The sequence below is a fragment of the Odontesthes bonariensis genome, chromosome 21 (genome assembly GCF_027942865.1).
Source record: "Odontesthes bonariensis isolate fOdoBon6 chromosome 21, fOdoBon6.hap1, whole genome shotgun sequence".
Classification (NCBI taxonomy): domain Eukaryota; kingdom Metazoa; phylum Chordata; class Actinopteri; order Atheriniformes; family Atherinopsidae; genus Odontesthes; species Odontesthes bonariensis.
The window spans coordinates 33,594,623-33,608,771 of record NC_134526.1 but is presented as its reverse complement, the minus strand read 5'-3'; the positions used below and the strand labels follow the sequence as shown (position 1 = coordinate 33,608,771).

Here is a 14,149-nt window from a genome sequence, read left to right as displayed (position 1 = left end):
TTGGTATACAGTAGTTCTTTACCTTGCTGTGGGAGTCAATACGAGCATTGACGAGACCCTCCAGTATCAGCTGAGTAAGCTCATCTTCAAGAGCTAAGACTGTGGTGTTAAAGGCCTGAGCCATCTTTGTCATGTCGGCCGACACGTAGGGGCTGAAATACTGAACACACACACACGAGAATAAGAATAATCCCAGGTTTCTTTTCAGCACTGTAGCCAGTCTGACTAAGAGTCCGAGCTCTGCTGAGCCAGGTATTCCTTTAACTCTCAGCAGTGATGATTTCATGAGCTTCTTTATTAATAAAATTGTTTCTATCAGAGAGAAGATTGATGGAGTCCTTCCCACTATTATCAGTGATGTATCATCAAGTACAGCAGCTTTAGAAGTATCTTTAGAACCTGATTTGTATTTAGACGGCTTCTGCCCAGTTGATCTCTCTGAACTAACAACAGCAATAGTCTCCTCTAAACCATCAACTTGTGTTTTAGACCCAATCCCAACCAGACTGTTCAAGGAGGTTTCCCCATTAATTGAAACTTCCATATTGGATTTGATCAATCTGTCTTTGTTGACAGGATATGTACCTCAGCCTTTAAGGTTGCTGTAATTAAACCTTTACTTAAAAAACCTACTCTTGATTCAGAAGTCTTGGCTCATTATAGACCTATATCCAATCTCCCTTTTATGTCTAAAGTTCTTGAAAAAATAGTTGCAGCTCAGCTTTGTGATCATTTCCACAGAAATAATCTGTTTGAAGAGTTTCAGTCAGGATTCAGAGTGCATCATAGCACAGAAACTGCACTGCTGAAAGTTACCAATGATCTCCTCTTAGCCTCTGATAGTGGACTTGTGTCTGTGGAATGGAAGCTGTTGCACCGATAAGAATCAAGAGCACCTTGATCAAACAGAAAACCCCATGGAGAAACACCACTATGGTCAAAAATCTGAAAAGAGAATGCAGGAAAGCTGAACGTAAATGGAGGAAAACAAAGCTTCAGATTCACTATGAGCTATATAAAGAAAGCCTGCGTAGTTATAACAATGAGCTGTGCAAGGCCAGACAGCTGCATTTATCTGAAATGATTAATAAGAATGTCAACAAGTCTCGAACTCTGTTTGCTATGGTTGAAAAACTCACAAATCCTCCTAAACAGTCAAACCCAGACCTCCTCTCCACTGAGAAATGCAATGAATTTGCCAACTTTTTTAGCCAAAAAAATCAAAACAATTAGACAAAACATTAACGCAACAAAGACAAACAAGAAAACTAATCTGTGTCTAAAACCTAGAAATAACTCTGACGTTATGTCACAATTTAATATTGTTAATTTAAAAATCCTAGAGGAAACAGTTCGGCAGCTGAAATCAACAACTTGTTCTCTGGACATAATACCATCCGACTTTTTAAAAACTGTTTTTACCTCAGTAGAAAGTGATCTCCTACAAATAGTTAACAGCTCACTGGCATCAGGCATTTTTCCCAAGTCACTAAAGACAGCTGCCATTAAGCCACTCCTAAAGAAGAGAACTCTAGACGCCTCTATGATGAACAACTACAGACCTGTATCTAATCTCTCTTTTATATCCAAGATTATTGAGAAAGTTGTATTTAACCAGCTCAACGACTTTCTGAAGGAAAGTGGAAGTCTTGATAACTTTCAATCAGGCTTCAGACGTCATCACAGCACTGAAACAGCTCTGGTTAAAGTGTTAAACGACATCAGGTTGAATACTGATTCTGGTAATGTTTCAGTCCTGGTTCTGTTGGACCTCAGCGCTGCGTTTGATACTGTAGATCACAGAATCCTGTTGCACAGGCTGGAAAACTGGGTTGGGCTTTCTGGAGCGGTCCTTAACTGGTTCAGGTCCTACTTAGAAGGCCGGAGTTATTTTGTTACAATTGGCAGCTATGAATCTGAGCGAGTGGCCATGACTTGTGGAGTCCCCCAGGGGTCAATTCTTGGACCTCTTCTGTTTAACTTGTATATGCTCCCTTTGGGTCAGATATTGCAGAATTTTAACATCAATTATCACAGTTATGCAGACGATACACAACTTTATGTGTCTCTGTCACCGGACGACTGCAGCCCAGCAGACGTACTGTGTCAGTGTCTGGAGGAAGTAAACACCTGGATGAGAGAGAATTTTCTACAGTTAAATGAAGACAAAACTGAGATCATTCTGTTTGGGAGCAAAGAGAAGAGGGTCAGCGTTGGTAAATATCTTGAGACTCGGGACCTTACAATCACTGACCAAGTTGGTAACCTCGGAGTGTTGATAGACTCAGATCTGACTTTCAGCAGCCACATCAAAGCTGTCACCAAGGCAGCTTTTTACCATCTCAGAAACATCAACATAATTAAAGGTTTCCTCTCCCAAAAAGACCAGGAGAAACTCATCCATGCATTCATCTCCAGTAGACTCGATTACTGTAACGCTCTTTTAACTGGACTTCCCAAAAAGAGCATTAAACATCTGCAGCTCATCCAGAACGCTGCTGCTGGAGTTTTAACCCGGACTAAGAAATCTGAACACATCACACCAGTTTTAAAATCTTTACTCTGGCTTCCAGTCAGTCACAGAATAGATTTTAAAAGCCTGCTGATGGTTTACAAATCCCAGAACGGTTTAGGCCCAAAATACATCTGTGATATGTTCAGAGAATATAAACCCAGCAGAGCTCTTAGATCCAAGGACTCAGGTCAGCTGGTCCAGTCCAGAGTCCAGACTAAACATGGAGAAGCAGCATTTAGCTGTTATGCTGCAAACAAGTGGAACAAACTGCCAGTGGAGATTAAACTTTCACCAAATGGAGACATTTTTAAATCCAGGTTAAAAACATTTCTTTTCTCATGTGTCTATGCATGAAATATCTTTTAACTTATCTAGACTGTTGCCTGATTTTAAATTCATTTAAATGATTTTATTTGTTTCTCTTTATATTCTTTTATGTATTTTTAATGCTTCTTGCACTCCCTGCTGCAATGCTTTTATTTTATGTAAAGCACTTTGAACTGTTTGTACATGAAATGTGCAATACAAATAAATTTGATTTGATTTGATTTGTGCTTGTCCTGTTGGATCTCAGTGCTGCATTTGATACGGTCGATCACAGTATCTTATTACACAGACTTGAACATGTTATTGGGATTAAAGGAACTGCATTAGGCTGGTTTAAATCATATTTATCTGATAGATTTCAGTTTGTTCTTGTAAATGAAGAATCTTCCTCACACACCAGAGTAAGTCATGGAGTTCCTCAGGGTTCTGTGCTTGGACCGATTCTTTTCACTTTATACATGCTTCCATTAGGAAACATTATTAGACAACATGGCATAAATGTCCATTTAAAAAAATATATATTATTATTTGTATTTCATATATATATATATATATATATACACATACACATGGATCTATACATGTTTAGCTCTCTGTGTGATTAAACTGTATTGCTTTATCTTCATGGTTATTTTTGACCAGAATTTATCATTTGACTCACATATAAAACAGGTTTCTAGGACTGCCTTCTTTCACCTTCGTAATGTTGTTAAAATCTAGTAGCTATCCTAACAGGAAAAACATCTGGAGAAGGAAAAAACAACAACTGTGGTGGGCATCCACAAGAGGAATGGAGAGAGCTCTTCCTCTAGTAATACTGTCATATCTGGGAATATCTGGGATATCATATTATATCTGTGAAAAGTCCAGTTAGTCCCTGAGTTTGCTTGTCAGCTTAGACCAGAAACAGCTGGTAAGTCCGGTTGTTTTAATCTCTGCAGGTCAGGTGTTCAAAGGCAACGCTTATCCAACTAACAGGTGGTAGTGTCTCACCTGAATGAGGGCTCTGTTCCTGATCTGACTGTACAGCGTCTTGATGTGTGGAGCCAGGTACATGTCCAACAGCAGGTTATCCTGAAACAAATACCACAACAAATGGACAATCAATACACCTGTGCACATTGTAAAAAAAGGGATTCCCTTCTCATACATGAACTATGCAACACTGTGTTCAGCAGTCTGTTAAAGTGACTGTGCGCACTCATTCAGATATTAGGCATGTTCATGTACATGTGATGCTTCTCTTCTGACTGGACAGTACATCAAATGAGGTATAAGACGGGTAAAACAGTCCATACAGAATCACACTTTGCACAAAACACGTCATAATAGCATGCTCAGCAATCTGGAGTCCTTTTAGATGAAGCCATACCAGATGGAAGCAGCTCAAAATATTTCATCTATTTATTCTTTTTTTTTTTTTTTTTTACATTAAAGCTAATCTATAATTGCACTTCTGTATCACACAGCTTAAACTTCAGCTGCAGCACCACTCAAGACTCGAAAGTCTTAAATTACAACTTAAAATTGTAAGATATTGTTAAAATCAGGAACATCTTGTCTCAGAGTGATGCAGAAAAACTGCTCCATGCATTTGTTACTTCAGGATTGGACTGCTGTAATTCTTTATTATTGGGCTGTCCCACATATTCTCTGAAAAGCCTTCAGTTGATCCAAAATGCTGCAGCCAGAGTTCTGATGAGAACTAACAGGAGAGATCATATTTCTCCAGTTTTAGCTTCTCTTCATTGGCTCCCTGTTAAATTCAGAATAGAATTTAAGATTCTTCTCCTCACATTTAAAGCTCTTAATGACCGAGCTCCATCATATCTTAAAGATCTCATTGTAAGATATTTTCCTAACAGAGCACTTTGCTCTCAGACTGCAGGTTTACTTGAGGTTCCCAGAGTTTCTAAAAGTAGAATGGGAGGCAGAGCCTTCAGTTATCAGGCCCCTCTCTGTGGAACCAGCTGCCAGTTTGGGAGGCAGAGCCTTCAGTTATCAGGCCCCTCTCTGTGGAACCAGCTGCCAGTTTGGGAGGCAGAGCCTTCAGTTATCAGGCCCCTCTCTTGTGGAACCAGCTGCCAGTAAATGTCCGGGAAGCAGACACCCTTTCCACTTTTAAGACCAGGCTTAAAACTTTCCTTTTTGATAAAGCTTATAGTTAGGGATGGCTCAGGTGATCCTGAAACATCCCATAGTTAAGCTGCTATAGGCCCAGCCTGTTGGGGGCCTCATCTGTCACACCTTTCCTCACTTTACTCTCTTTATGTATATGTGACATTATTGTGGTCATTAACTCGTGTTTCCCTGTTCCAACAGATATCCTTTGGTGTTACAGTGTTTGTTGTCCCCTCTCTTTCTGTCCTCTCAAACCCCAGCTGGTGGAGGCGGATGGCCACCCTTCCTGGTTCTGGTTCTGCCAGAGGTTTCTTCCTGTTCAAAGGGAGTCGTTTCTCTCCACAGTCGCCTCAGGCCCGCTCAGGACGGGAGATTGGACTGAAGACAAGTTTCAATGCAATCTGTTGGTTTCCTTAGCTAGGAAAGTGTTTTTGAATTGGCTCTATATGAATGAATTGGATTATTTAAAAAAATAATTATGATTACAATGAATTGAACTCCAATTGGCTTGAATTGGACTTTATTATCTAAGTGCCTTGAGATGACATTTGTTGTATTTGGCGCTATATAAATAAAAATGAATTGAATTGAATTACATGTTAGAGCCATATGAACCAACTCGGGCTCTGAGAACCTCAGGGAGGGGTCTCCTGCTGGGGCCCAGAGTCAGGACTAAACAAGGTGAGGCTGCGTTTCAGTTTGATGTTCCTAACATCTGGAACAGTCTTCCAGAAGATGTGAGACAGGCCTCAACTCTGACAATGTTTAAATCCAGGCTGAAAACAGTTCCATTTAGCTGTGCATATGACACCTGGAAGTGTTTGATCTGCACTCTTAGCTTTAATTTTTAATTAATTAATGATTCATTTTGATGTTTTTTGGAATGATTTTGTTTGCCTTCTTGTGATTTTATGTAGCTGTAAAGCACTTTGAATTGCCTTGTGTACAAACTGTGCTCTACAAAGAAACTTGCCTTGCCTTCTTTAAAACACGCAAAGCCCTGTGATGGACAGTACGCCACAGTTCAAAGACAAAATAAAAGCTTGCAACTCCATTCCTGCCATCATCCCTGGAGGCTGAACCAAAGTACTCGTGTCTTTGAATTACGCACAGCCATCCACGAGTTTCTAGCGGGCCAAAACCTCACGGAGCTGGCTGTGCATTTCAATGACAATGCCTGGGTCACTACACTGGCATATCTGGTGGACATTTTTTCAGAGCTGAACCGACTTAACAGAACTATGCAGGGCCGCAACACACACGCCATTCAGCTCCATGACAAGATGGAAGGCTTCCTGAAAAAAAAAAAAAAAAAAAGGATGGAGAGAGCACGTCAGGGGAGACAACGTCTCCATGTTTCCATCAGGGGAGGAGTTGGTGGATTCCACAGAGCTGTCGCCTGACGTGAAATGCACAATTGTTGATCACTTGGGGGCACTTGAAAGTCAATTTGAAAAGTACTTTTCTGAGGCTTCGTCCTGGAGAAAAGACAAGACATGGATACAGTTTCCATTCAAAGACAAAGCTTCGGGGGCGCTGCAGCGCATTGAGTAGACGTGCTTTCAGGAGCTCCTCCGTGACAATATTTCAATTTATCATTTTGACAGTCTCGCATATAATGATGTGGTATCCTGAATATATTATATGCAGTACTACCCCCACGCCACCAGAGGGATAACCTACCTGTGTCACCTATAGATATACTTATAGACCGGAACTTATAACAACTGAGATGTACAGGATTAGCCAGACAGCAGTCAGAGAACATGTTGTTACAGTTGTGTTAGTGTGTACAATAAAGACACCAACAAGGACAAGCCTTGGACGGACATTATGATTTATAATTATTAGTACACGTTATCACATATTGGCGACGAGAATGCAAGGACGATGACAAGTGCTTGACTGAAGATGACGGTGGATTGATTGAGACAAGTGGCGGACGAAAGACGAAACGGTGCTAACAAAAGGGTGGACGCAGGACCAGAGCACGTGAAACAAAGATGAATGTGACGGTAGGAAATCTGTCAGCATTTGATTCGAAGGAGCAGACTTGGGAAGAGTACTGCGATATTCTAGATCAGGTTTTCGAAGCTAATGGAATTGATGATGGACATAAGCAAAGAGCTATCCTCATTAGCGTTGTGGGACCAGCCACATACAAGCTCATATGGAACCTGGTGAGTCCAGATAAGCCCAGCATGAAAACATACCACCAGATAGTCACTATAATGAAAGACCACTTCAATCCTAAACCAAGTGAGATTGTGCAGAGATACAAATTCGACTCTCGTGCCCGTCAGCCTAGTGAAACTGTGAGTGCATACGTAGCCGAGCTGAGACGACTAGCTCAGGATTGTAACTTTGGCACTACACTGGAGCAAATGTTAAGGGATCGCCTCGTTTGCGGAATCAATGATGATAGGATTCAACGACGTTTGTTGTCCGAAACTGAGTTAACATTTGAGAAGGCATTTAAAATTGCCGTAGCTGCCGAAGCCGCCAGTAAGAATGTACAAGACCTTCAATCCAAAGCCCCGTTGGCTTGCAACAGTGTGAAAACGGAAGGAAAGGAGAGAAAGGGTGATTGGAAAAAGAAAGAGTGCTACAGATGCAACGGAAAGCAACACAGTGCAGGCGAGTGCAAGTTTAAAGAAGCAAAGTGTTACGCTTGTGGAAAAGGAGGGCACATCGCCAAAGCTTGTTGAAATAAAACTAAAAGGGAGCTCGCGACCAGATGAAAAGAAACCAAACAGAGAAGAGCGACGCGCACGCCCACAGAAAGCACACAAGGTATGTGAGAGGCAAGATGATAGTTCATCAGAGCAAGAGGAAGCATTCACGTTAGCTTGCATTAAAGCAGAAACCTCAATCAAAAGAATTAAGCCATTGGAAGTAAAGATGGAGGTGAATAGGAAGAAAGTAAACTTTGAGATTGACACTGGATGTAGCGTGAGTGTCATGAATGAGACAAACTTTAATGAAATGTGGAAAGAAAACAAGCGCCTACAACTAAAAGAAACCAAGCTTACACTGAGATCTTACACAGGAGAGAAAATTAAAGTTGTAGGAGTAGCAGATGTGGAAGTGATCTATGGCCAGCAAGTGAAGACACTGCCCCTAGTGGTAGTGAAGGGTACTGGACCTAGTTTGCTAGGAAGAGCATGGCTGGAGACACTGAAGCTGAAATGGGATGAGATAAAACATGTGAGAACAGAGAAACAAGGGCTACAGCAAGTACTTTCAAAGCATGAAGATGTTTTTAAAGAAGAGCTAGGCATGTTAAAAGGCATGAAAGCAACAATTCGAGTGTCAGCTGAAGCCTGTCCCAAGTTCTACAAACCCCGCTCAGTTCCGTATGCCATGAGAGCAAAAGTTGAAGAGGAGCTTGATAGACTGCAGAGAGAGGGCATCATAACAGTAAAGTATGCTGAGTGGGCAGCACCCATCGTACCTGTCCTGAAGCCGGATGGTTCTGCCAGGATCTGCGGTGATTACAAATTAACAGTCAACAACGCCTCCTCCCTAGAGCAGTACCCCATTCCCCGAGTGGATGATTTGTTTAATACACTGGGAAGAGGGAAACAGTTTTCCAAGCTAGATTTAAGTCATGCTTATCAGGAGATTGTGATGGATGAAGAATCCAAGAAATACTTAACAGTCAACACACATCGTGGACTGTTCACCTACAATAGGTTTCCCTTCGGAGTGTCAGCTGCTCCAGCAATTTTCCAGAGAACCATGGAAAGCTTGCTACAGGGCCTGCCTAGAGTAGCTGTGTATTTAGACAACATATTATTGACAGGGAAAGATGAAGCTGAGCATCTAAAAAAGCTGGACGAGGTACTGAGGAGACTGAAGGAAGCCAGCCTGCGACTTCACAGACGCAAGTGTACATTCCTGAAAAACGAGGTGGAGTACTTAGGTCACATTATCAATGCGGAAGGCCTGCACCCAGTGCAAAGCAAGGTGACAGCCATTGAAGAGGCTCCACAGCCAACCACAGTGACCGAATTGAAAGCTTACCTTGGTTTACTGAATTACTATAACAAGTTTCTCCCTAACCTAGCCACACGCTTAGCTCCGCTCCATCAGTTGCTGAGAAAAGAGTCCCAGTGGACCTGGAACAAAGAGCAGGAAGATGCTTTTCGATTGTCCAAACAGATGCTGAAATCAGCCAAAGTCCTGAGTCACTACTCAGCAGACAAAGAATTGGTACTGGCATGCGACGCCTCACCATACGGAGTAGGTGCCGTATTGTCCCATGTCATGGAAGATGGCAGTGAGAAACCATTAGGTTTTATGTCACGCACGCTGACACCAGCCGAGAAGCGATACTCGCAACTGGATAAAGAGAGCTTAGCCATCATCTTCGGAATAAAGACATTCCACAAGTACATCTATGGACGAATGTTTACAATCAGCACTGACCACAAACCGCTGATATCGCTTTTCCATGAGAAGAAGCCGGTTCCTCAGATTGGTTCACCGAGAGTGCAGCGATGGGCAATCCTGCTACGAGCATACGAATACAAAATCATTTACAAACCTGGAAAAGAACATGCAAACGCAGACGCACTGAGCAGGTTGCCTCTACCACAGACGGAGGAAGAGGACGACGCCGACCAAGTCCTTATGCTGGATGTGATGGACGATACACCAATCAGCACAGCTCAGGTGAAGCAGTGGACAGCCAAAGATGAGACACTGTCGCAAGTGTTACTCTGGTGCCTGAAAGGATGGCCAAAGGAGGTGGATACAGCGTTCAAACCGTACAGTAAGAGAAAGCTGGAACTAAGTGTGAGAGATGGATGTGTACTCTGGGGGTTGAGAGTGGTAGTTCCGAAGAAAGGAAGGAGTGTGATACTGAAACAGCTGCATGCCACACACCCAGGCATATCCAGGATGAAAGGCTTAGCACGCTCATTTGTGTGGTGGCCAGGAATGGATTCCGAGAACTTCGAGAAGGAAGTTCAGTCCTGCCACACCTGCCAAGAAAACAGGAAGTGTCCTGCAGGGGCGCCGCTTCATCCATGGGAGTGGCCTGAAACGCCCTGGAGCAGACTGCATATCGATTATGCCGGTCCTTACCTTGGAAAGATGTTCCTGATCATCGTCGATGCACATTCCAAATGGATTGATGTATACCCAACAAACAGTTCAACAAGTCAGGTGACTATTGAAAAGTTGAGACAATGTTTTAGTATACATGGGCTACCCCAGACCATAGTATCTGACAACGGAACATGCTTTACCAGTCAAGAGTTCGAAACATTCCTGAAACAGAATGGAATACAGCACAAAACATCCGCACCTTTCCACCCATCATCCAACGGGCTCGCGGAAAGAGCCGTGCAGACATTCAAACAAGGAATTAAGAAAACAAAAGGAGACACACTGGAAACAAAAATAGCCAGATTTCTGTTCAACTACAGAATTACACCACAAAGTACTACTGGCTTGTCACCCGCTGAAATGCTCATGTCCAGACGACTGCGTTCCACACTGGATCTTCTGCTGCCTGATGTGAAGTCAAAGATTCGTAAGAAACAACTCAAACAAAAAGAACATCACGACACACACAGTAAGTGGAGAAGTTTTGCATCTGGAGATGACGTATACGTTCGTAACTACAGCCATGGACCGAAGTGGATACCAGCAGTAGTAGATGAGAACACTGGACCCGTATCCTACACGGTACAGACAGGAGATGGACGCGTGATGAGACGTCACGTCGACCAGATTCGCAAGCGTCACGCATCATCGAACGACATGTCCAGTCCTGAGGTGAGAGGAGAGCCTGACAGCCTGCAGTTGCCAGAGCAAGCAGTGGAGGTCGTGCCTGCAGACCCGGTCGTTCCAACAGCCGTAGGAGGGGAAGTGACTGAGCAGCCTGCTGAGCCAGCCCAGGTTCATCCTCCAGCTGAACATTTGCCAGAGACAGGAGCTGAACAGACACCTGTGCTACGCAGATCTGCACGCACCAGACAGACTCCTGCATATCTGAGAGACTTTGTTAGTTAGAAATGACATCCCTCAAGAAAGAGTCAGAATACGCTCTGGGATATGCACTGGAAGGTTTGGCAGTCTACCCAACCTTCCTAGTTAGAAAAAAAAAAGAAGAAAAAAAAAAAATGTAAAAAAAAAGAAAAGAAAAAACATTTGTAAACAAGCCTTGCCATAGTTATTTCAGTTGTTTGTTGGCATTTGACCTTTAACCTGTAAGAGAAGTACAGTAACATAGTTTAGTTATTGTAAGAAATCTTAGGTTGTTATTGAGATTCAGTATATAATTTCACTGTATAGTCAAAGTAAGGTTAATACTGAAGGTGACTGTTAAAGTTAATTTCACTGGAATACTTTAAACTTAAGAGGGGAGGGATGTGGTATCCTGAATATATTTTATGCAGTACTACCCCCACACCACCAGAGGGATAACCTACCTCTGTCACCTATAGATTTACTTATAGACCGGAACTTATAACAACTGAGATGTACAGGATTAGCCAGACAGCAGTCAGAGAACATGTTGTTACAGTTGTGTTAGTGTGTACAATAAAGACACCAACAAGGACAAGCCTTGGACGGACATTATGATTTATAATTATTAGTACACATTATCACAAATTCCATCAGCCTCGGGAATAATTTCACACACGAGGAGCGTATCCAGTTAAGTTTATGCAATAACATGCCGAAGAAGAAGTATCAAAACGTTGAGTTATATCAACCATCCTCTGCTAATGCTAGTGCTAACAGTGCTAGCGGTGATCAGACAAGTCATGAATCTGACGGCAGCGACACGGAGCAGATGCCGTTAATCTGGGAAAAAATTGCAGACAAGATCCTTGAAAAAAAAAAAATTAACGACAGGTTTGACAAGTTAGAGCAGACACTTTAGATGGTGCAGAGCTCTCAAAATGAGCTAATGGAGAAGGTAGAGCCGGTGGAAGAGCAAATGCTGGACCATGAGAGCCGCATCACCTGCTTGGAGAAGACGATCTCTGGCCTGAAAGATGATAACAACGCGCTCAAGCTAAAAGTGAATGACCTCGAGGGCCGGTCGAGTCGCAATAATATCAAAATTATCAGCATACCTGAGCATGCAGAAGGAGGTAAACCAACAGAATTCGTCGAGGAATTAATCCCAAAGCTTCTTGGAGAGGGCAGCTTTCGGTCACTGGTGGTTATCGACCGGGCACACCGGACCCTGCAGCCGCCTCCAACAGCTGCTGTACCCACTACGCCACAGACCGCCCCCAGGGTCCACTTCTATCCGGAGAAGGAGCTCATACTTCGCCTTCGGAGGGAACCACGACTGGAGTATAAAGGCAACAAGGTGCTGATTTTCCCGGACATCACGCCTGAAGTGATGCGGCAGCAGCGTGGATACACCGAGCCCCTGCGGATGCTACGGGAGCTGAAGGTGGAGCACGGCTTACTTTTCCCAGCGAGGCTCCGGATAAAGCACAAGGATCGGTTCAAGGTCTTCAATGCACCGAGTGAGGCAATGACTTTTATTAACACCGACTTAAAAAACACATGTTAAAGGGGTCTGTGGCCCCTAGGTGTATTGGGCTAAAAGCATTATTGCAATGCTAGTCGTTGGTGTCACATCGCTGTCATCCATAAAGTGGGTTGAAATTGATCTGCCTCTGAACTGTCAAGATGAAACATGCTAGGACAAGCCGGCACTGCAGAACTCGCCATTCTAACCCACAATGCAGCAATCTGTCACTCAGCAGCCAGTTAACGAAGACGTCTTCTGTGGCAAAACGCCTCAACTGATACATGAAAGCAGTAATGGAATCTGTTTTCACCACATTCAGCAGCAAGAAATGTTTGGACATGCATAATTTAATTAGGGATGCATTTGATTAAATCATTCATAGAAACAAATATGTTTAACTGTGTGTTGTTAAAACACACTCCCATACTGAAAGACAAGCTGCTCGGTATGGGTGTGGCCCCCTCCTTGACATCATGGATTATAGACTATCTGTCTGCCAGACCACAGTATGTCAGGATGGGGAGATGTGTTTCTGGAACACTGGAATGCATTACTGGGGCACCGCAGGGTACTGTTTTGGCTCCTTTTCTTTTCACCCTGTACACATCAGACTTCAGGTACAACTCAGAGTCCTGCCACATTCAGAAGTATTCTGATGATACGGCGGTTGTGGCATGTGTGCGCGGTGGACAGGAGAAGGAGTACAGGGACCTTGTGGAGGCCTTTACTGACTGGAGCAAAAAGAACGGTTTGCTCCTGAACACCACCAAAACCAAAGAGCTGGTGGTGGACTTCAGGAGATCTAAAACCCCATACCAGTCAGTCTGCATTGATGGAGGGGAGATAGAGACTGTTCAGACCTGCAAATACCTGGGGGTGGTGCTGGATAATAAACTGGAGTGGTCTGCCAACATAGACGCAATGTACAGGAGGGGCCAGAGCCGTCTCTTCTTCCTGAGACGGCTCAGGTCCTTCGATGTCTGCAGTGATATGATGAGCATGTTTTATCACACTATCACTGAGAGTGCACTGCTCTATGCTGCTGTCTGCTGGGGGAGTTGCACTACAGACGCAAACTGTAGGTGCCTGGACAAACTGGTGAAAAAGGCTGGTTCTGTTGTAGGCAGGCTGGACCCTCTTGGTGCTGTGGTGGAGCAACGGAGGAGGAGGAAGTTAGATTCTGTGATGGAGAATAATAAACATCCTCTCCACAGCATCCTGCAGGACAGAGGAGCAGCTGCAGTGAGAATCTGCAGGACTGAGAGCTTCAGGAGGTCCTTTTTCCCCACAGCCAGAAGGCTTTTTAACAGGGACTGCTGAGTTCTTCTCAAATTGATTGATTGATTCTTTTTTTTATTTTTAAACAATTTTATTTGTTTATTTAGTCATTTATTGTTATTATTATTAGTTAGTAGTAATATTTTTTACTAGAATTGGTATTATTATTGTTGTTTTATTGTTGTTAATACAATCATTGTAAATATTTGAAAAAAATGTTGAGCTACTTGACTAATTTGAATTTCCCCCATTAGGGGACAAATAAAGTATTTTTCTATTCTATTTCTATTCTATTCTTAACATAGCAGTTATAGGTTAGAATGTCCAATGACAGAGCATCTACAAATGAAACCATAGAGAACAACGTTTATAATAATACTAACAGCTTGGGAGAAAGT

General features: G+C 43.0%; 1 protein-coding gene across 1 annotated transcript in view; it reads right to left on the bottom strand.

Moving 5' to 3' along the window:
• gps1 (G protein pathway suppressor 1) overlaps nucleotides 1-14,149 on the bottom strand; it is a 65,740-nt gene that overhangs the window by 757 nt on the left and 50,834 nt on the right. The window contains exons 11-12 of the mRNA XM_075454952.1: nucleotides 3,836-3,916; nucleotides 23-160 (exon numbers count right to left, since the gene is read on the bottom strand). Of these exons, the coding sequence (XP_075311067.1) occupies nucleotides 23-160; nucleotides 3,836-3,916 (219 nt within the window). The remainder of the gene's footprint in view (nucleotides 1-22; nucleotides 161-3,835; nucleotides 3,917-14,149) is intronic.